The sequence below is a fragment of the Molossus molossus genome, unplaced genomic scaffold, assembly GCF_014108415.1.
Source record: "Molossus molossus isolate mMolMol1 unplaced genomic scaffold, mMolMol1.p scaffold_m16_p_10, whole genome shotgun sequence".
Classification (NCBI taxonomy): Eukaryota; Metazoa; Chordata; class Mammalia; order Chiroptera; family Molossidae; genus Molossus; species Molossus molossus.
The window spans coordinates 10,467,783-10,491,327 of record NW_023425345.1 but is presented as its reverse complement, the minus strand read 5'-3'; the positions used below and the strand labels follow the sequence as shown (position 1 = coordinate 10,491,327).

Below are 23,545 nucleotides of genomic sequence, written 5' to 3'. Positions count from 1 at the left end.
CATTTTTTTTAATCCTCACCAGAGGATATTTTTTTTCATTGATTTTTAGAGAGAGTGGAAGGGAGGGAGGGAGGGAGGGAGAGAGAGAGGAAAACATTGATGTGAGAGAGACACATCAATTGATTGCCTCCCACTAGTACCCCGACCGAGGTGAGGATCAGACCTGCAACCCCGGTACATGCCTTTGACCAGGAATTGAACTTGTAACCCTTTGGTGCTTGGGCTGACAGTCTAACCACTGAGCCACGCCAGCCAGAGCCCTCCATTAGTCTAAATCGAAGATACCACCATCATTAAGGCCATTTTGAGTTAATAAAAAGTTCTGGTCTTTGCTTTAAATTCAGTGTCATAGAAACACCGAGTTTTATCTTTTTTAAAATATAGTTCTATAAGACCTCCATTTATTGATGAAGAGAACATACCAAATGAACTTTTGTGGGTGGTTTGCAGTTATAAACGCACCTCCTTCTTGGGTCCTCACAGAGGGGGAGGCCCAAATGCTATGTCCCTGGGATCACATTTGGCTAGATAGAAGAGATTAAGTACAAATGGAAATTTTTTTCATCCCCCTTTTCTGCTTTGCAAAGTATTTGACTTAACATTTTCTGTAGGAGGCAATTTTGGGTTATTTTTGCCTGCATGATTGATGGCTGGCAACAGGGAACTTGGGTTTAACTCTGGATTTCAGAGATGTCAAGCCCAGGGAAGATGGGCCCCGTCACCCTTGGCCTTTGGCACCCCTGCTCAGGAAACCCCACCTGATCACCATGCGTGTGGCCTTCTCTCTCTGTGTGGCCCAGGTACCATTACTATGGCATCGCTGTGAAGGAGAACTCCCAGTATTATGATGTGATGTATTCCAAGAAAGGAGCCGCTTGGGTGAGCGAGACGGGCAAGAAAGAAGTGAGCAAGCAGACGGTGGCGTATTCACCCCGGTCCAAACTTGGAACGTTGCTGCCCGAGTTTCCAAATGTCAAAGATCTAAACTTACCAGCCAGTCTGCCTGAGGAGAAGGTGACCACGTCTGAAGTGTTACTGGGAGAGGGTGGTTTCTCTCTCTTTACACACACACACACACACACACACACACACACACACACAATCTCTTCTCTCTTGTTACAGAGCAGTGAATTTAAAAATACAAAGCTAGAAATCTGAATCAAGTATGGACTTTCACTAATAACAATGTATCAGTTCATTTGTTATGACAAATGTCTCACACTAATGTAAGAGACAATAGAGGTAGCGGGGTGTGGGGTAAATGGGAACTCCCCACACTGTCTTCAGACCTTCGCTACAAATCTAATATTGTTCTGAAATAAAAGTTGATCTACCTATCTCCTTACCCACCTACCAGCCAACCTGCCTGCCCGTCTCCAGTGTCCCACTGCCTCCTTTCACAGAGGAAGGACCCTTCTCTTACAGATTGCTTTCTTATAGGATAAAGCTTATTTTCCAGGTTCTGCAGAGGATGTGGTGAAAATCTTTGTCCCCTAGACAAAGAAGATTTAATAGGTATAGTGACTAAGTCTGGGCCATAAGGTGTCTGGAGGAGAGGATTGCAAACATGAATTTGGGGGCTTTCCCCCGGTCATCACCTCTCTCCCGCACCTGTCCTGAGGCGGCACAGTGCCGATGGGTGTAGAACTGCGCACAGGACGCTGGGAGCTGGGATGCGGTGGGGATGACATGAGTCCTGCCCTCAGGAGGCTGCCAGTCAAGCAGGGAGCCAGGTGCTTGCATACGCAAACTAAGTTTATAGTAAACACATCTCTAGTCTGAAACCAAAGGAATATCTGTGCTAAATGCTGGATACGCAGCACAAATAATGTGCATTATTTTCCCAGAGCCCACAGTTTCAGCGGGTAGTTGATGGGGACAGAGAGAGCAACTTGTTTTCCATACCAAGGGTGAATGTTTTGCTAGAGAAACACTCCAAGGGGCTGTGTGAGCACAGAGGAGGGAGCCGAGGGTCAGCGAGTATCCCCTGGTGACAGCGAGTCTCTCTCGGGTCTTGCGGGAGGAATGGGAGTTAGGTGAACTTCATCCCCTCCACAGGGAGTGAACGAGTTGGAGATTGAAATTCCAAGGGCGGCGGTAACAGGTATTAATGTATTCCCTTATTGTTGCCCCCTCCCCACCCTCACAGGTCTCTACCTTCATTATGATGTACAGAACACACTGTCAGAGAATACTGGACACTGTGATCAGAGCCAACTTTGACGAGGTAGGTAAATACATGTTGAGCTGTGGACACTGAGTGTAAAATAGTGTAAAACTAGCTCCTGTCTGATGAGCTCCAGCAGGTGCCAGGCCTTCTGGGAGCCCCTGATGCACGTTATTCGCTCACTGAATCCTCACAGTGGTCCTAGGAGCTGGGTACCACGCTTACCCATTTTATAGATCTTCCATGTGAACAGCAGTTGGCCTGAGCTTTTCCTTGATTTAACGAACTAGAGGGCTGGATCCTGCCAGGAAGACAGTGTTGTCCAAGTAGTATTACACCCAGAACAGTAGACCCAGAACACCTAGGGGGAAGCTTTCCTGTAGTTTGGGTTTCATTTTCCCTGGGGCTCATCTACTGTGATGCCTTTGGAGCTGGCTGCCCTCCATTCCGAAGGGGTGGTCCACGTGTCTGTCAAGTCCCGACAGTAAGGGACTGAAATAGATAATCCAGGAAATGTACTTTAAATAATCACTTTCAATCATTTGCCTCTGATTATTTCACCACTCACGCTTGCAGAGAGTCAGAACGTCTTCCTTCTGTCTAATAATAAGTTTCCATTTGTCAAATGCCTACATGATGCCAGGCATTTTATATAAGTTATCTGATTTCATCCCACTAGTAGGTAGACATCATTATCTCCATTTTACAGAAGCTGATAACTCGTATGTTTAGTCCTGAGCTCCAGATTCAGGTGACATCTCAGTTAACCACGATGCCAATTTCCTAGCCCAGATCTGTCTTCCAAGTCTTCAGTCACCACCACAGCCCAGCCAGTCGCTCAGGCCACAGACCTCTTTTCTTCGCCTCCCACTTCACATCCAGCCCGCCGGGAGGTCCTGGCTCTCCCCGCAGACTGGAACACTGTCCATTTCACATCTAAATTCAAGTATCAGCTCTTAGCCTTTGCACTGTTCTCCCTCCTTCCTTGTTCTCTCACTCCGAGGAACTGGTTCGGTTGGACACTGATGGTCTAACATGCAGGGAGCAGGAGGGGAGGTCTGGATAATAAAACACCCTCTGCAAAGGCGGCTCAGAGACCGGGGGCTCCCCCGGGCTCCCTGTGCCCCTTGAGCAGATGCCTGCGACAGACAGTTTTTGCACAGACTTGTTTTAACATACACAACCACTGCTCTTTTCCAGGACTTCTGCTAGAAAGGGCCTGCTCATACACTGACAGTAGGGTTGGGGGCAGGGGCAGCTTAGAGCGGCCAATGAGTTCAGAGTCTACTCAATGTTAGGGATCAACTGGGCAGAGCTTTCTCCTCGGAGTTGGAAGGGCAGGCAGGAGTCCCAGGACCAGCCTGATGCCCTTGCCCAGGGACGAGCGGGGATCGGGGGACAGCAGAGGGTCCTCTGGAGGGCAGGCTCCTTGTCCAAGAGATGTGGCCATCTGCAGGCCCAGCCAGACCAACCGTCAGCCACCGGGTGTCTCAATGACAGGTGAGCAGACCACAGTGGGGATTTGGCTGGGTGACATTCAGAACCTAGGCAAGGGTGTGTCAAATGCTTAGGGCATTTGATTTCTTGGGCCTAGTAGTGGTCGTGCCTCCATGATACAGTAGTCATAGCTAACCTTTATTAAGCATCTACTATGTGCCAAGCACTATAATAAGTACTTTTAAGGAATCTTTACCAAAACCTATGCAGTAAATGCTACTTTTATTCCCATTTCACATGGAAGGAAACCGAGGTGTAGAGACATCACACCCTAGTTGGTAGGGGGGCCAAGGCTGGAACCTGGAAGGCAGGCTTCACTCATCTGGATGGTCTTTGTTTTAATTTCCGATCTGGATGAAATCTTTGCTGTGTTCTCACTGATGTGGAAGTAACAGAACTGTGACTTGTTTCACAATTTACAAACCTGACTTCATTCACCACTTTGATCATGTTCTTGGCGATTACAATTTCCCTCTAGGAAATCAAGGGGCATGCTTTTCTTCCGTCCCATCCCCCCACCCCGCTCCCCACAAGCCTCCCATCCAGTGTCTACACTGGGAAGTCCAGGCGGGCCACGGATGTGGAAGGAGTGGGATCGGTCGCCAGGCTGAGGTCGGGGTAGTCTGGAGAAAGGAAAGCCGGGCCCTGCTCCTCAGAGGGGCCTGAAGGACACGCAGGTCCCCAGGGCAGGGGCAGAAAGCTCGAAAGTGAGCCCCAATTCGGTGAGAGACGCTGGTCTCAGGGACGGGGCAGAAGCCCAGTTACCGTGGGAAGAACAAACTAACCATGGGACGGATTGGTGGAGAGACAGGCAGACACGGGCTCTGTGTCATCCATTCCCTGGCTTGCTGTCTGGCTTTGGACAAAAAGGTGATTGTCTCAGCAAAATGGGAGTAATGATTCTCCGCTGTGGTAGCATTATGACTATTAAATGAGAGCACCTATGCAAAGTACCTGGCATGTAGTAGGTGCTCAATAAATAAAGCCGATACCAATCATAGTACCACCTCCAAAGTGTTAGGCTGGGCTACTACATGATCTCCTGCATTGGATCAGGATTGATACGGGGACCCAGGGATGTGATAATGCTTCAGGTGGGAGAGCGCCCATCTGTGCAAGAAAGAAAGACACAGTAGTTCAGGAACCAAAAATTCAGTGATTCCCTACCTTCAGGACGAGCCACTTCTCAGTGTTGGCTGAAATCTAGACACTGTAAAGTGTTGCTATATATACAAGTTAACCATCTTCTTCCTTTTCCCTTTACTTCCCTTATCTTGTCCCGCCCTCTACCCCTTACTGGGCTGCCCCCCTGACCTCCTAGTCACACACTAAAAGACAGAGGTGTTGGGGCCATCATGGGGCTCTGCTTGGGACATTCACCCTACCATTTGTTCATTGACAACGCAGCTTGAGTTCCTGCTGTCATGGTATCAACAGCTCCACGTCTGAGTGCCCGCTCTGTTTCCTGATCTGCGCCAATGGTTGGGGTTGGAGTGCCATGCAGCTCATTGCCCAGACATCACCGGCTAGCGTCCCATAATGGCGCCAAGGGGCCCGGGGTCTTTGGGGAGATGGAGGAGTTTGGATATGAAGAGGGTGTTGCTCCTTGTCCAGTTTTTGGCGTGCAGGTTTGAATCAGATTTTTTTTTAATCCTCACCCGAGGACATTTTTCCATTTTTTGTTCAGATAGAGTGGGAGGGGGAGAGAGAGAGAGAGAAACATTGATGTGAAAGGTACACATCAACTAGCTGCCACCCGCACGACCAACCAGGGCTGGGTACAAATGGCAACCGAGGTACGTGCCCTTAGCGGGCACCAAACCCAGGTCTCTCTGGACCGCAGGCCGAACCGACCAGGGCTGAATCAGGAGATTTTTGTTGGTGGCATCCTCCTATCAGCCACTCACAGCCGGTCCCTTCTTTTCTGGAACCCCCTGGGGGCCCAGGGCACCAGTAGGCCCAGAGAATAGGAGATTCTAGTCATCTGAGCTTTTTAAAAACAACATCCCACCTTCCTTAAACTCTCCCCAGACCACAGGAAGCATACAGGGGCCGATGGGTTACCATGCGAATCCTCTCCCGGGGCAGAGGAGACCCCAGGCTGCCAGGCCACGTCGTTCTCCAGCAGTGGGCACGCCACACACATGGGCAGGGGAAGCGGGGGGCGGGAGGACCTCCCAGGGCCGCCGGAGCCACACCAGGCTGCGGTGGCCTGGGCCCAGTCCCAGGGCTCTGCCGGGAGGGCCCCGGGTGACCTCATGGTTCTTCTCTCTGTGGGTTGCTGCAGGTTCAGAGTTTCCTTCTGCACTTTTGGCAAGGCATGCCACCGCACATGCTGCCCGTGCTGGGCTCCTCCACCGTGGTGAACATCGTCGGTGTGTGCGACTCCATCCTCTACAAAGCGATCTCGGGCGTGCTGATGCCCACCGTGCTGCAGGCATTACCTGACAGGTGCGCCCACTCTGCCCCTCGCGGCCGTCCCCAGCACTCGCTGTCCTGCTCTCTTCCTGACTCGAATCATGCACTGCCTGGGGGTCTCCCTGGGAAAGACCATGAATATTGGACTTCTCAAAATTAATTTTTAAGAACATGGTTCAGAATTCAAAATGTATACTATGGTACACAGTGAAAGTTATCCCTCCCACTTTTTTTCTCTAGACATCCAGGTCCCCTCCCCAGAGCATCAAATATAATCATTTGGTGGGGGGCGGGTGTCTGTCCAGATCTGCTATGCACATTTAACCGAAGCGTATATTTTTTTCTCTTTCTCACTAAGGTGGTGAAACACTGTATACACTGTTCTGTACCTTGCTTTAGAAATAAAAACGTGGAGATCATGTTGGACATGCTCGTCCAGAGGCATTCACCACAGGGCCCCATGCTGCCCTCTGCCCTGGGGGTGGGCCTCGTGGACCACCTCTCGGGCTCCCTTTCCCCAGGCTTCCATCTGGGGTCAGCCAGCGGCGGGGAGGGTGGTCAGGAGGGAGATCAGAGAGAGGGAAGTCGGGATTGGCTGCCTCCTCCTACGTGACGTCACCTCAGGCTGGCCCTGTCCTGTCTCTCCACAGAGCTCTGCTGCCTTCCAGGTTGTCCCTGGGCAGGGGGGGGGTCAGAGCCCGCTAACCCCGGTTGAAGCAGTCTCCCCTATGGCTTCCTCTTTGCCTGCTGGGACTGTTACAGAGAATATCCACATCAGTCCATAAAGCATTTTTTCTTTTTTACACCTGCATACTGTTCCACTGTATTGAATTGAATCAGGTGTCTGATGTTTCCAGGCTTGTCCTACGACAAACAGCGCTGTGATGAATGATGTCTGAAGTACATCCTTTTACATAGTGAAATGCATTCGTTTCCTAGGACTGCAGTGACAAAGTGCCACCAACTGGGTGGCAGAAATTGTTCCCTCGCACTTCTGGAGGGCAGAGGTCTGAAACCTGGGTGTTGACAGGGTTGGTTCTCTCTGGAGACTCGGAGGGAGGATGTGTTCCACGCCTCTGTCCCAGCTCCTGCTGGTTGCTGCCGCCGAGCCTTGGTGCTTTGGCTTGTAGACACATCACTCCTCTGCATGTCCCGCCGTCTCTTGTAAGGACACTTGTCACGGATTTAGGTCCCACCCAATTAATTCAAGGTCTCATCTCATCTGCAAAGGCCCTTTTTCCAAATAAGTGCATTCACAGGTTCTGAGCAGAATATATTTGGGGACCACCATCCTACTACGTGGAGTACATGTGCAGGATGTATTTCTAGAGGGCTGGATCCCTGGCTCCAAGGACATGTGACTTAAACTTTTCTCGGTAAACTTCTAATTTGCATTTCTCTTACGATGAGTGAAGTTGAATATATCTTCATAGCTTCAAGAATGATTTCTATTTTCTCTCCCATGAATTCTCTCTACTTATCCATTGGCTTTTTTAAAATTTGGTAATTGGTGTTTTTCTCATTGATTTTAGGAGTTCTTTATCTATAATAAGGGTTACAAATTTTTTTTTTCATTTTGTCTTTGCTATACAGAAAATATGTTTGTGTAGCTGAACGTGGCAGTCCTTGTTTTGATGCCTTCGGGATTTTGTATCAAAGTCTTCCCCATTCCAGTTACAAAGTAACTTTCCCATGGATTATCCCCTAACTTTGTGGTTTCATTTTGCACTTTTGAATTTGGGGTCTGTGGCTTTATTTCCCCTCCAGCAGCTTATCCCGTTGTCCCCGTACCAGATGTTCCTCATTCCTCCCCTCCCCCACAGATTTGAGATGCTTTCTTTTTCTATAGTAAAAATTATAGGTATTTGGGGCTATTTCTAGACCTCTTATCCTAAACCAATATCAATATATTTCTATATATTTATGTTCCAGGGTCTTTGTTCTTTTAAACCACATAAGTTACTATGTGGTAGGGCAAGCTCCTCATACTTGGCTTTTTTAGAATTTTCCTGGCGCTTGTTTTTCCGTATGAACTACTTTGGCATCAGTTTGTTTATTTAAATACAGAGTGGGGCAAAAGTAGGTTACAGTTGTTCATATGGAAAATAATACAATAATTACTAAATGATGTAAGAATAAACTCTGTTTCATGTAATCACAACTGTAAACCAACTTTTGCCTCACCCTGTGTGTGCGCGCACACACACACAGTTTTATTGGGAATTATGTTACACTTATAGATCAATTTAGGGAGAATTATATCTTTACGATAGTAAGAATTCCTGACAAGAACACAGTTTGCCATTTATTCCGATCTTCAATCCTGTGGCCTTCAGGAATATTATAAAATTTTTAAATAGAAATCTTAGACATTTTTTAAGTTAAATTTATTCTTAGATATATATTTTTGTTATCGTAAATGCAGTCTTTCCTTCACATCTCCTGACTGATGGTGGTTTATATATGTGAAAGCTATTGATATCTGATATCTGTATGTTATATTTGGACCTGACCATGTCAAATTTAATTCTTTTATTGTTCTATTACTTTTTTTTTTGAGGTTCTCTTAAATTTTTCCAGTTTATAATTATATTATCTAAACTATAGAGAATTCTACCTTTGTCTTTCTACTTTTTATACCTCTCATTTATTTCTCTTGTATGATTATGTTGGCTTATGCCTCAACGACTTGTTAAAGCTCTTGACTTTAATGAGAATACATCCAGTGTTTCTCCATTAAACTTGATTGCTGGCTTTTGGATTAAGACTGATATATTTTAGCATGTTAAGCAATGTTTAACTTTTCTTAATTCATTAAACAAAGAATGGTTGTTGAATATTACCCAGTGCTTTTTATCATCTATTGAAATGATCATATTATCCATCTCCTAACATTACACTGTTCTTGCAATCCTAGAATATACCCCACGTACTCAGGTAAATTATTTTCTTTAATGGGTTGCAGAATGTTATTTGCTAATGTTTTATTTAGGTTTGCTGCATCAAAAGTCATAAATGAGATTGGTCTGCAATTTCTTTTGGTGTTTGATCTTTGTCAGTTGGTATCATTATTTGTTTTTTGGTTTTGGTTTTGGTTTTTCTTTTGCTTCACGAAAGAAATCTGGATGCTTCTTGCCCTTTTATTCCTAAGGTCTAAAGCAGTTTAAATAGCATTGAAATTATTTGCTCTTGAAGATTACATAGAATTAATTCCCCTTTGAAGACATACAGGCCTGGTGTATTACCGAGATAAAACTAAAAATTTTCTTCTTTTTTTCAAATATAGTATTTGGTTAGTTTAGATTTTCTATTTTCTCTAAAGTAAGTTTTAGTAAATTATATTTTCCGTTTATTTGAATCTTTAAATTTATTTGCTTAGAGTTGAGCACAATGGGTTTATGCACTCACTGAATTTCCTCTGTGTCTGTGATTATTTCTGCTTCATTATGTCTAGTTTGTGTGGTTGTGCTTTCTATCATTTCTTCATAGTTAGGTTACCTAATTTTTTGTTTGTTTTTTGTTAATCAGCATCTGAAGATATTTTTTCATTGATTTTTAGACAGAGCAGAAGGGAGGGAGGATGGGAGGAAGAGAGAAACATCGATGTGAGAGAGACACAGCAATTGGTTGCCTCCCTCACGACCCCGACCGGGGCCAGGATTGAACCTGCAACCCAGGTACATGCCCTTGACCAGAATCAAACCCTTTGGTCCATGGGGCTGATGCTCTAACCGTGGAGCCAAACAGGCCAGGGCAGGTTACCTAATTTTATTTTTACAAGGAAAAAATCTCTTGGATATACTTATTGATGCTATTATTTTTTCTGATATATTAATAACTGCTTTTATTTAACTAACTCGTTCCTTTTCCTTTCTTAAGTTTACTCTGTTATTCATTTATTCAACGACTGTTTATTGAGTTCTTCCAATGTGCCTGTCCCAATTCTAGGAGCTTGAGTTATATCAGTCACACACACACATACACCAAAAATTAACCAACAAATAGATGCCTGATTTATTTGCACTTTTTACCCTTGTTTAATAGCTTAAGTATTTCAGGCTTAGATTTTCCTTTGAGCACTATTTTAGCTGTGTCCCATAGGTTTTGCTATGTAATATTTTAATGATTTTTATTCTCTAAATATTTTGTAACTTTGGTTTGGAGTTCCTCTTTGTCCTAAGAATTTACAAAGAACATTTAAAAATGTTCTCATTGTTAGGAGCTAGTGTTTTCTGGTTATGTTATTTTACCTTTTATTGCTTTGTGATTAGAGACTGTTTCTGAACTCTTTATTTTTTGAGACTTAATTTAGATTTCCTTGTTGTCTAACATTCGGTCATTTTGTTACACTAGAAAAGAGGCAATGTGTTTCGCTTTAAGGTACTGACTTTGACATATATGGATTTGGACCAACTATGTTGTTGTTTAGTTCTGAGACATCTTCTCACTTAGAAGTTGAATAAAAGTGGTGACAGTCTTGTCTTCTTTCTGATCTTAGAGGGACAGCTTGTAGCTTCTCACCACTGAGTCTGATGTTGGCTGTGGGTTTGTCATAAATGGCCTTTGTTATGTTGAGGTGTGTTCCCTCTATACGCACTTTGTTGAGAGTTCTTATCATAACAGGTATTGAATTTGTCAAATGCTTTTTCTCCATGAAATCGTGATTGTCATCCTTCGTTTTGATGTGGTGTATCACGTTGATTGATTTGTGAGTACTGAAGCCCATCCTTGCATCCCTGGCACTTAATCATGTATGATTCTTTCAATATACTGTTGAATTTGGTGGGCTAATATTTTGTTGAGAATTTTTGCACCGTGTTCATTGGGAATATTGGCCTGTAATTTTTCTTTTTTCGTAGTGCCTTTGTTGAGATTAGGTATCAGAGTAATGTTAGCCTAATAGAATGAGTTTGGAAGCATTCTTTTGTTTTCAATTTTTTTGGAATAACTAGAGAAGAATAGGTATTAATTCTTCCTTAAATATTTGTAGAATTCACCTGTAAAGCCGTCTGGTCCTAGACTTTTGTTTGTTGGCAGTTTTTTTTATTACCGATTAAGTTTTGTTATTAGTAATCGTTCTGTTAAGGTTTTCTGTTTCTTCTTGATTCCGTCTTAGAAGATTGTATATTTCTAGGCATTTGTCCATTTCTAGGTTGTCCAATTGTTGGTGTGTAATGGTTTGTAATATTCTATACTGATTCCTTGTATTTCCATGGTATCAGTTATAACTCCTTTTTCATTTCTAATTTTATTTATTTGGGCCCTTTTTTTCTTGTTGAGCCCAGCTAAAGGTTTATACATTATATTTATCTTTTCGAAGAGCCAGCTCTTAATTTCCTTTTATTTATTTTTAGACTTTATTTCTACTCTGATCTTTATTATTTCCTAACTCTGGGCTTCGTTAGTTCTCCTTTTTTGTGTTTCTTTAGGCATAATCATCTGTTTTATAGTTTGGGTCAGTTGATTGCTGTATCTCTTGAGAGTGGGTTCTTTTTCTTAATTTCCTATGTGTCTTTCAATTTTATATTGACTGCCAAACTATGTTTGGAACAGTTCAGACTGTGGTAAGTAGTATTTATGCCTGGAGATGAGCATGCCATTCCTTCTCTGAGGTTCTCAATGTGAGGACTTGAGTAAGGTTATTCAGGAGTGAATTGGATTTGGGTTTGCTGTTGCTATGGTTACCTGCAGTATACTGACAGATTTAAAGCCTTTTCGGGTACCTTGGGCTTAGTTAGAAGTGTGCTTGTCGAGGGGGTTTTCTCAATGTTACTGCTGCGTCCTCAGCTTTAGGTCTTCCCTGTGCACCTCTACTACCCTTGTTGGCCTGTTTGGGGATGGGGTGGGGCAGGTTCCTGCGATCCTGACTCAGACTGCAGCAAGCCCTGTGGTTTTGGCAATCAGATGCAGGCACCTTCAGTGCTCACGTCCTGCCCTAGAGATCATCTCTCATGCTCTGAGCCCCTGATGGTTTCTACCAAGGTTAGAAAACTTTTCCTTTGTATCCTTCCTTCACCTGCAGTGAGTCTCTCCCTGTGCCCACAGTATTTTCTGCCCTTCCCCTGGCCACTTGAGGCTTTTCTTCCACAAGGGAGAGAGGTTTGGGCAGGGCGTCATGCTTTTCCACAGCAATGGCTGCTCACCTCCTCCAGGAGTGCACCTCAGAGATAGGCTTTCTCTCTTCTCCCGTCCTGTCTCCCGTCTTTCTCGTGAGCTTCTGGCTGGGTCCATGGAGAAGATCTTGTGAATAGATGTGACCTTCCTTTGCATTGGTGGCTCCCAGAGTTCAATGTACTCTCATGCTATTGCATACGTGACCTTTAGCAATTTAAGCGGAATTCTTTCCCCCTGGTTGTGGGATGCCCTGCTTTCCTCCTCTAGCACAGAGGAGCCCCTTCCCAAGTCCACCTCGCTTTGAAGGTCCAGGCTAGGTGGGTGTGGCCTCAGATCTCTGATGGGTTAACAAAAAGTTGTGATTTTATAGATTATCTTGCTTTGTTCTTACTATGGTGGGAGTGATGCTTTTTTCCCATTCTAGTTGGAAACACACCTAAATAGGCCAACAAAGGTTGCTTCCAGGTGGTGGGTCCAATTTTAGTGTCATGCTTTCATGCACTTTTCAAGTGTTCTGCATTAAGACTGAATTATTTTTATAACCATATATAAGCATATATGTATACAAAATTATATGTGTGTGTTGAATGAATGAATGAATATTTGAGTCCTATACACACACACACACACACACACACACACACACACACAATGAACCCTTTAGGTTTTGAGTCATTAAATTCTTTCTTGTACATTGATCAAGTAAACTAGATAACAGCTAAATCTCTACCTCCATGTTACTGAGAAGGTACCTCCTGGGGGATCAATAAACACATACACAACTTTATTATTATTTTTTTTGAAGGAGAAAGCACATCTTCATTTTCCCAATAAATGATATATAAAGAGGAATAAAACAATTGGGAAGCAATGTTTCTGATTCAATAAAGAAACAAATCTTAAAAGATTTTTCTCATATAAGATGATACCATAAAAATACAAACCACAAAAGATGATGTTTCCTAGTTCTATAAAGGTAAAGAAATCAAACATTTCAGACTTCTTTAAGGCTGAATTGACTCATTTTGTACAAACAAATTTTCTTTTACTTTTGCGTTATGTTGACAGTGAGGTTCATGTTCATCACTTTTTGCCACAACCTTCAGATTCCTTCAAAGAGAGATTCCTGGTCTCTTCAATAATTGTAGGGTTATCGTCTCGGGAGCTTTCTGGAGATGCATTGTCATTAGCAAGGTATTTCTGTGCGTCAGAGAAAAAGACTCATGTTGGCTTACCCGCCTGGGGGTAACAAACAGGAACTATGTGACACATTGTTTTGAAGTTACTTATGTATGAGTTACTGGAATCCTCTTTCTTACTGTTCTTTTTCTTGCTGTTTTCTTGTCATCTTTGGATGCTTTCCAATTTATTATAAATTGTCTTTCCATATTTTTAATTTCTTTTCCATCAAGACAGTCTTGGGCTCCGGCAGAGGGAGGGCGAACTGGACTGGAACTGTGTGGGGACACTCGGGATTTGGAGGGCGCTCAGAGCTTTTGCTGAGTTGCGGCCACGCAGGACGGTGGTCATCTTGCTCCTTCCCAGGGCCCGTATACACACCTTTATAAGAGAACCTCACATACTGCTAATACTGCCTAGTAGGTGTTCCACACACAAGGCATTGATAATTTATTCTAAAGCAGTTTGTGGGGCACAAAGGAAATACCCCTGCCTTCTTCTCTATAACTGCTTTGTTTTTATAAAGTGGAATTTGAAGCTGAAGAACCGAAATAACTTGTCCATCTTCAGCTGCAAATAAATGAAACAGCCAGGATTCAAATATTCATTCATTCATTAAACAAATGTGTATGGATTACCACACTGTGCTAGGTCCTGGAATAGAGCGTTAAAGAACATAAACATGCACCCTGCCCTCACTGGGCTCTCAGTCTGCCAGAGGAGACAACCCTTTACAATCACATGGTTAATTAATGACCAAAATGAGCTTTGGCTTATAAATCCCGGGCCTTTCCCATTCAATCAAGAAGACAAAGTTATTCAAAGGATCAGGCCTCCTCTGAAAGCTGCCTTCCCAGTTGTTTGTATTCCTTCGCCCCTCAGACTCGTCTGTGTGCCAGGCCCTGTGCTTGGCCAGGGGTGGGAATGGGAATCAGCTCTAGGGCTTCCCACAGTCCTGCAGGCCCAGGCTTGGGCACCGCTTCCAACCCACCAGCTCAGGCCCCCGCCCCTTCCTGTCCCGCTCTGTAAAGCATATTGAAACATGCTTTCTGGTAGATAAGTGTCACTGTGACAGAGATACCAGGAATCATCACTCTTATTCATAAGAAAGGTAGATCATTCTCAGCCTTGGGCTTTCACCTCTTGTGACCTCCCAAGGGAATGCTGACCCAGGGGTTGCTAACAGTGATTGGTTAGGCAGATGTGAGAAGGCCTGTTTGTGCAGAGGGGTTGGGGGATGGGTGAGCAAGGAGGGTAAGATATCGGTGAAGCAAAGAGAAGACTGAGATACTAAAGCAACAGCCAGGCCCCTGACCAAAAAGCACCAGAAGGCCTGGTCTGGACCTGGGAGCCATAGCATCTCAAGTGCACACACAGTGTGGGTACTTCCGTCATCCAGCCTGCAGTAAGGGAACAGTGTCAGCCCAGGCTTCGGAGCCGGCAAGAGCTGGGCTCCCATCTTGGCTCTTACACTTACTTGCTGTATCTCCTTGGGCAAATAAAAGAACGTGTCTGCACCCCAGTTTCTCACCTCTCTGCTGGGAATAACAATAGCACCTACTTGTTAGTGAGGAGTAAATAAGAAAATGTGTGTGAAGTGTTTGGTGCTTGTGGCGTTGCACTCGTGAAAAGGTGGCTGCTCTTATCACCACGTTGCCGCAGTGCCAGCATCAGTGTGGGAGGTCGCTCGCGGAGTGTCAGGTGTGGAATAAAGATGCAGGTCAGTGTGGCTCAGTTGGTTGAATATCGTCCTGTGCACCAAAAGGTCGCTGGTTCAGTTCCCAGTCAGGGCACATGCTCAGGTTGTGGGCTCAATCCCTGGTGTGTGGCGCATGCAGGAGGCGGCCGATTGTTGTTTCTCTTTCACATTGATGTTTCTCTCTCTCTCTGTCTCCCTCTCTCTCTAAAAAAAAAAAAAAATCAATAGAACATATTTTTAAAAGAAGATGCAGGAGAAGGGCAGAAGCTGGCGCCACGGATGTGGGGCTGTCTGCAGGAAAGGGAGGAGCAGGTGTGTGAGCAGGAGAGCCGGGCACGCCCCGGAGTGCTAGCTGGGGAGGCAGGGACGGGAGCGAGAGCCGAGGAGGGAGCAGAGCAGAAGTCAGGAGGGAAAAAGCCAGGCCGCAGGGTGTATACTGTTGGAGGACACTGGGTCATGAAGCTGGGTGTGGCCAGCATCTCCTGATGCTGCAGGAAGGTGGCGTGGGCTCGAAGGCCTCTCTTGGACCAGGTGGTGAGGGAGGCCAGCTCCTGTGACACCCGAGCAGGGCAGCCTGAATGATCAGGTTACTCCTAAAAGCCTGGCAACCCCATGTCTGAGTCCCAAAATAGAATCCTTTCCAGGCTGAATCCCTCTTTGCTTTTCTTCAGCTTAATAACATCGAACAATTGCACCAAGTGAGAGGCCCCAGCAGCCATCCTGCTGCTAACTTCCTGCTCCCCAACAAAGGCCAGCTCCCCCATTCCAGCCCGAGCAATCCCCCCTGGACAAATGTCACGGATGGAGACTGCAAGTCCCCCAACCCTGGCGGCCCAGTAGCCATAGGAGGGTCACTCCAGACACTTCTCTAGACTCTGACGTCTGCTAACAGCAGCCACATGTTCTGAGATGTTGTTTCAGAAGTTGGATCCAATGTGCAACGAGTACCGTCTCTGAACCTGTGCTTTGTGGCCCAGGCAGCGCTTTGGGTTCATCGGTATCAGCACCGATCAAGCACCTATTGGGTCAGGCACTGCGTCGGCACAGGAGCGCATGTCCCTTTTGTTTCAGGAACACACACTTGACTTCTTTTTTCTCTCATACACCCACATCCACCTACTGGAAACCCTGTTGGCTCTGCCTTCGAAATACTTTAACTTGACCACATCACATTATGTCCGTGTTGCCACCCTCGTCCAGGGCACCCTCTTCCCGTCCCATTGCAGTAACTCTGTGCAGACCTCCCTGTTCTGCCCTTGCCCTCCTACAGTTGAGGTTTGTCGCAGAAGCCAAAGTCGTCTTTAAAACATACGGAAGGATCGAGAGTGTGGAGATAGTGGGGGAGCTGGGGGAGTGAGGAGACCAGCAGTTTCAAATACTGGAGTCAACTCTGGAACGAACCTTTGAGTTGGTAAGGACGAAAGCCGGGCTGCTACCTGGGGCAGGAGCTTTCCGGGCAGGAGCAGCAGCAGGTAAAAGGCCCTGGTGAGGCTGAGAAACGGGGGCTGGTGCCGCGGGAACGGAGTGAGCCGGAGTGGGGGTGGGGGTGAGGAGCTGAAATCAGAGAGATAAAGGAGGACATTTGGGCAGGACCTTGTGGGAACGGCCTGAGCTCCGTGCACCTGGGGACTGGGAGCCTTTCCCCCTTCGTTCCACTTAGCAAACGTTTCTTACGTGCCTGCTGACTGTGTGGCACCGTGCCGAGTGCCGAGGGTAGAGGGGCACATGCCGTCTAGTGGGAAAGATGGGTGTCAGGTCATCACACAACCAGCTGCCACAGCTGCGGGGCCCTTCCAGGGAAATGGCTGGGGCTCTGACCTAGCCTAGGGGCTCCGGGGAAGCTGCTTCTGAGGCGGTAACACCGGGCCTGAGACCAGATGGATTAGGAGGCGAGTAGGTGGAGAGAGGTTGCCAAGGGCACAGGCCCTGAGGCAGCAAAGACCTGGGCAGCGGCCGATGGGGCTGAACTGCGAGTGGAGAGAGAAAACGGGGCTGTTTTCTCTGGGGGTCAGGTGAGGATGCTGGCTTCTACCATAAATTAATGAGAGAGCACCGAGGAGTTGTAACCAGAAGTGAAACAGGTCAGAACTGCAAGTGTTTTGTCAAAAGCCCTCTGACGATGTGGAACTTGGGGTGGAGGGGCAAGGCGCGGGGCGGGGAGGCTCCGCGGACGCTGTGGGGGGGCCCAGGTGCAGGATGAAGACAGCGCGAGGCAGGAGCAGGGGGGAAACCGCATGCGGCTGAGAGGTAACTTGTAGATGAAATCTGTGATAGCTGGTAGTGCGAAGAGAGACTGAGTCTCAAACTAGTTGTCCTAAAAGAGGAACAACCAGAAATTCTGGGCTTCATAATTGATGCAGTGGGCAGCCATCTGTGACGTTTTCTTGTCTAAAGAAGAGCCTAACTGAATGTAATCAAGGCCGTGGACCTACCTGCCAGTTTGTAGAAAGCATGTAGGGTAGATGGACAGGTGGATGCACTGGAGGAGGGGCGCAGAATGGGGGGTATTCCAGGAACCAGCGACGCGAGGCACAAATGCCAAGGGCAGGGGATGGGTGTGTAGACAGGCTTAGGACAGAGCGAGGCAACGCCTTGCTTTGTACGGCGTGTGGGCCTGGTTTGGATCCAGATACTCACCAATGGAAGGGTTTCTCTGCGAGAAGTTGGAGTACAGACTGGGCTTGATTTAGTTAGTTAGTTATGTACTTCTATATTTTTAAAGCCTTCCCAGTGTGTGGGGTGCGCATGGCAGACATTGCTGTCTGTGAACCTTCTGCAAATGGCAAATGCGTTACCAGGCTGAGGAAGGCAGAGTTTTTTGTTGTTTTTTAATCCTCACCCAAGGATATTTTTCCGTTGATTTTCAGATAGAGTGGGAGGGGGAGAGAGAGAGAGAGATTGATGCGAGGGAGACACATTGATTGGTTGCCTCCCGAACCACCCTGACCAGGCTGGGGATCGAACTGCAACCAAGGTCCGTGCCCTTGACCGTAATCGAACCTGCAACTCTTTGGTCTGTGGGCTGACACTAACCGCTGAGCCAAACTGGCCAGGGCCAGACTGGGCTTCAGATGATATCGAGGAATCACCGTTCATCCTGTCAGGGACACAAATGGCATGGTGGGGAATTCAAATGGCCGCGCATTGCTGATTCCTGAAGCTGGGTCATGGATAGTTGGAGGTGTATTATACTATTCTCTCTCTCCTGGGGTTGCTTGAAATTTTTCATAACAAAACTTCATGGAAAGTAGAGTGCACACTGTAACAGGAAAAGAGCCAGTTCTGACAGGAAAACAAGGAGCTCAGTTTGTACACGTTACGTTTGATGTGCCTCTGGGACTCTAAATGGGGGGATCCTGGGTGCAGCTGGTCAGGGGCTCTGAAGACCTCTGCTCCGAAGATACAAAAGTGAGTGGAGGTGAGGTGGTGCCTGATGCTGTGGGCATGGGGAAGGTACCCAGGGCAGGAATCAGGAGTGATAAGGGTAGGCCCAGGTCTGGTCTTGAAAGAGCTGGAGGATGTAATGGCCAAGTAGAGGGAACTGAGCTTTGTGACCAAGGAGGACAGAGGGGTCACAAGTGCCCAGTTTCCAACAGGAGGAAGGGCCGACATAGCCGAACACTGTCTAGATGTCAGGCAAGATGAGAACCAAAATGAGTCCACTGGGTTTGTCATGGACGGAGGCTGCTGTCTGGGTTAGAGACAGGAGTGAGGTCAGGAGTTAACGGGAGGTGAAGAAAAGGAGACAGAGAGTCTAGACAACTTCGAAGAAGTACGTCTGTGACGCAGAAGACAGAGGACGGTGGCTTGAGGAGAGAGCAAATGAGAGGAGTCTCCGTTTTGAAGGTGAGCCGTTGTTGGATGCATTAAAGTGAAGAGAGGAATGACGGGAAGAGAGGGACAGGCGGAGTATGTGGTAGAAGGGCCATCAGTAACAGAAGACTCCTGAGAAGGTGGGAGGGCATGAGCTAGGGGGTTGGCGCCTTTACTCTATGGAGAAACAGGAATAAAGTCACCTGCTGGTAGGGAGGGGTGCTGGGGGGTTGGAGGTATGAGTGTCTTGGGAGAAGGTTGGGATTTGTCGTAGAAAAGGAAAGAGTGGGCGAGCGGAGAAACACGGCAGGACTGCCCGGTGGCGTGGAGGTGGGTGATCATAGTGTGACAGGAGAGTTGGTGGGAGACTGAACAGGGGCAGGGTAGGTGGTGTGGGTGGAAGGCAAGGAGGGTGTGGATGTCAGCATGGCCCACCTGACTAAGGAGGACTTCATGGAGGACTCTGGACCTAGGGCTGCGAGCAGGTGATTTTGATGGTGGGACCCTGCAAATGTTGCTCAATGTCTTCTCAACTCCAAATTCCCATCTCATAGTGTAAGCTACTGCCTCCTGACCTTTCACCTCTCTAGCTCCCTCCCACCTCCTGCTCCAAAACTGCCCTTGACTTTCTGAATCTGACATGAGTTCAAGGTTCATGTCAGGCTTGCTTGTAAGTTTAAAAATGCGCTGTTGCTTCCCAGTCCCTGCCTAGCAGCCAGCAGCTCGGTAAGCCTGGGCCCAGGCTGAGTGGGCAGACATGGCCGTGTGCCACCAGGGTTCCTGGCCAGCTGGGGGCTTGGACAAGACTGGGCAGCATGAGAAGGAGAGGCCAACAGCAAATCGGCACCCTAAGGCCCACTGGCTACCTTCTTCACCCGTCACACGAGGCTCTTCAAAAACACAAAGGGTGGTGTTTTGCTCGCAGAGGGTTCTGGGTGCCGCCAGTGGGCTTTGCCCCGCTGTGTCTGCTGGCATCAGAGCACACTCTGTGCCCTGCTCACGCCCACCAGCTCTCTGCGGGGCTGGGCTGCCAGCCTGTCTCTGAGGTCGCTCCTGCGAGTGGCACCTGGTGGCTGCAGCCCGATGGAAGGACTGGGCAACACACGAGGGCCTTAAAATGTGTCCTTTCTCCTCCTAGCTTAACTCAGGTGATTCGGAAGTTTGCCAAGCAGCTGGATGAGTGGCTCAAAGTGGCTCTCCACGACCTCCCAGAAAATCTGCGGAACATCAAGTTTGAGCGTAAGTGCTGAGTTTGGGAGCAGAGGGGAAGGGGGGAAACATTTTTGTGCCAAACCTCTTACATAGGTTGACAAAAGAATAACAATAGCTGCCATTTACTGTTTGCTACTACAAAGCACCAAATATGATGCTTAGCGCTTTCCATATATTAACATATTTAATCCTCACAGAATGTTTATTACGGGTGGCACACCTGCTTTCACAGAAGGAACAGGCTCAGGGACGGAGGAAGGGGCAGAGGCGGACTGCTCTCGGGTCTCTCTGTTGACGCCAGAGTTTCTGCTGGTCACCTCCATGCTCCTGTCTCATCTGGTCCTCATGCCACCTCCACGGTGTAGGACACAGTGTTTCTATGCTACAGATGAGGCTTCAGGAGGCAGAGAAATGTCCCCAAAGCCACACAGCCAGTAACTCGGGGCCAGGAGTCCGACTGCAGCCTGTCTGGCCCCAGCCCCAGAGATTTCCCGGAGCCCCCGACCACAAAATGAAAACGGTGGTGCAGGAGGCAGAAAACAGCTTCAGGGTTTCACAGAGCTAATTCCCTGCCTAATGAGAGAGCCAAATTAATATTTCTCATAAGGGGACGGGGACGGCGAATCTCTCCTGTGCCGCACGGCGCCCGTCATCCCCCGGCGTTCCTTTTGCTGAGAAAACTGGTCCGATTGCTCCCTCTCGACGTGTGCGCTTGTGGGAAGACTCACGTGCTACTAAACAAAGATGAGATGGTTTTAAGCAAATCAAAGTTTTAAGATATGTTTCTTAAAGCCTCATTTGAATAGAGCTTTCCATGCTTGCCCCAAATCAGCGCCCCCAGGAAAATGAAGGAGATCGAATTACCCTCCCGCGGGCCGGGAGGCTTTCAGCGCCGGCCGCCTGCGGCGCCCATCACCTGTGGATAAAGCCCGCTTTATTTCACGGCTCTCGGGCCTTTTCTTTTCACGAGCGCTAAATTCCACATCACAAAGTTAAAGAAAAAGTAATTAAGGAGACGGATTAACGATTGATCAGCCTGGAAAATTAGAAGTTCATCTGTCCCCTCGCCCCCCCCCATCCCTCCACCCCACGCCCTATTCTCCACACCAAGCTGGCTCTGAGCACAAATTACAATAATCCCAGGGCATTTCTGATGGTTTCTTGACCAGTTCAGAAATTAATGAGAGGAATGCCCGCGCCCGTCTCATGTGTGCTGACAAAAACCTGTGCAAAGTCGGCAGTGAGGCCCTTTCTCGGACCTTCCACCTGTAGGCACCTAGAGGGACCTACTTTTCCCAGGGAGCCTTGGGGTGCACCTCAAAAACGGGCAAGGAGTGGAAACAGCGCTCCAGATGACTCTGTAAGAAGGAAGACCCTGGGCAGGCACGTAAATTGTCTGCTTCAAAATCCACGGAAATAAGGTCACCCCACTTCAGATCATCAGCCTCCCGCGTCAGTGTAGGAAACGGAACCATCAAAACACGCGAGAGGCCACGGAGCTCATTTGATGAAACGGACGGAGTGTGAATGCTAAGCCGCATTCAGGGTGCGGCCCGGGGATCCCCCCTCGGAGCGGCCCGGAGCGGCACACAGCGCTGAGGCTCAATCAGGGTTTCCTGTTAGAGAGGCTACTTTCTTAAGGGCCTTCTTCAAAGCTTCCACTTGATTTCTGCAATTATTTATGGGGAGAAGTGATGCAGCTTGCAATTAGCTAAATGAAAGACAAGTAAATAATTGCTTTTACTCACGGTTGATTGACACCACAGTTTCTCACACCTGCTGGTGTGGCTTTGAAACATATGTCCCAAATATCACCACTTTAGGAAATAGTTGTCCAAATGGGAGAACAAGGAATCAAAAGCTGGGTTTTGCCAGTGGGCACCCACGAATGGGCTTGGACAGCCTGCAAATGTTTCAAACGGCATCTTTTCTTCTTTCAGTGTCGAGAAGATTCTCCCAGATCCTGAGGCGGCAAACGTCACTGAATCATCTTTGCCAGGTATGTGTCCCGCATTACATGTCCTAACTGCCGCTAAGTCACTACCAACACGGGCAGATCCACAAAGCAACTCCTTATAGGCTGTCGGGCTTCTACAGGTGAAGAATAATAGCGTTAGCCAATCACTAAATATCTGCGACTAACATACAGAACAAATCCTGACATCAGGCTGGATAATTCTGTGCTGTGGGGAGTTGTTCTGTGCATTGTAGATGTTTAGTAGCTTCCCTGGCCTCCACCCACCTGATGGCAGTAGCACCGCCTACCCCCCAAGTCCCACCTGGGCTGTGACCATCAGGACTGTCTCCAGACACCGCCAGTGTAGCCTGGGGCCCAGTGTGCCCACTGCAGTGAGTGATTCAGACAGCTAATAGAGGATGACTTGTTTGCTGTTTCTGTGTCATCCAAAAGAGTTCAAAGCCAGGAAGCACATTAAATATTTAGTCAATTTTATTTATTCTAGATTTCTGTTCTTTTGAGCACAAAAGTGGCATATGCTTACCATTTGCAAAGTTCAGCCCTGGCCGGTGTGGCTCAGTTGATTGGGCGTCGTTCCATGCACCAGGTGGTTGCAGGTTCGATTCTAGGTCAGGGCACATGCTCAGGTTGTGGGCTTGATCCCCAGTAGGGAGGGTGCAGGAGGCAGCCGATGGATGTTTTGCTCTCGCATTGATGTTTCTCTCCCTCCTTCCCTCTCTAAAAATCAATTTTTAAAAATCTTTTTATCCCTGGCCGGTTTGGCTCAGCGGTTAGAGCGTCGGCCTGCGGTCCAGAGAGACCAGGGTTCGGTTCCCGCTAAGGGCACGTACCTCGGTTGCAGTTTGTCCCCTGCCCTGGATGGGTCATGCGGGTGGCAGCCACTCGATGTGTCCCTTTCATGTCGATGTTTCTCTCTCTCTCTCTCTTCTTCTCTCTCCCTCTCACTCTGTCTGAACAAAAATGTCCTTGGGTGAGGATAAAAATAAATAAATAAAAACCTTTTTAAAAAATTAAATTAAAAGTTCAAAAATAACAAAAGTGTAATGCAATAAAAGTGAAAGATTCTACTATATCTTTGTACTTCTAACTGGATGGTGTAAAGCTTTGCATTTCTATTAATTCTGCCCTGTGAGGAAGGCACCCTTATGTCTGCCCATTAACATTTATTAACATATTAATTATCTAAAACCGGGGGACCGAGCTGGTGGCTGCAGGTCAAATCTGGCCCTCAGAGGTGTGGGGTTGTTTGATTTGCGTATGTTCAATTTTTTTTGTTTTTATTCAGTCACTAATAATTGAAACTTGTAGATGTCAGCTGAATGCCCAATTTTTCTGTAAAAAACTGTTAGGAGCTGGCATCCGGCGCTGCAAGTCCCCAGGGTGATCAGCTGGGCTTCTCCAGGAGCACTGTCCTCGTCTCCCCAGGCCCTTACCTTGGCCCCCCTCACTCATGTGTCCCCTGCCTGCC

General features: G+C 47.3%; 1 protein-coding gene across 2 annotated transcripts in view; it reads left to right on the top strand.

Annotated features, from left to right (window-relative positions):
- The window catches only part of RFX4 (regulatory factor X4), a 126,908-nt gene that overhangs the window by 62,334 nt on the left and 41,029 nt on the right, over positions 1-23,545 (top strand). For both annotated transcript variants that reach the window (XM_036252990.1, XM_036252991.1), the window contains 5 exons: positions 801-1,014; positions 2,150-2,227; positions 5,952-6,115; positions 20,026-20,126; positions 22,040-22,098. In XM_036252990.1, the coding sequence (XP_036108883.1) occupies positions 801-1,014; positions 2,150-2,227; positions 5,952-6,115; positions 20,026-20,126; positions 22,040-22,098 (616 nt within the window). The remainder of the gene's footprint in view (positions 1-800; positions 1,015-2,149; positions 2,228-5,951; positions 6,116-20,025; positions 20,127-22,039; positions 22,099-23,545) is intronic.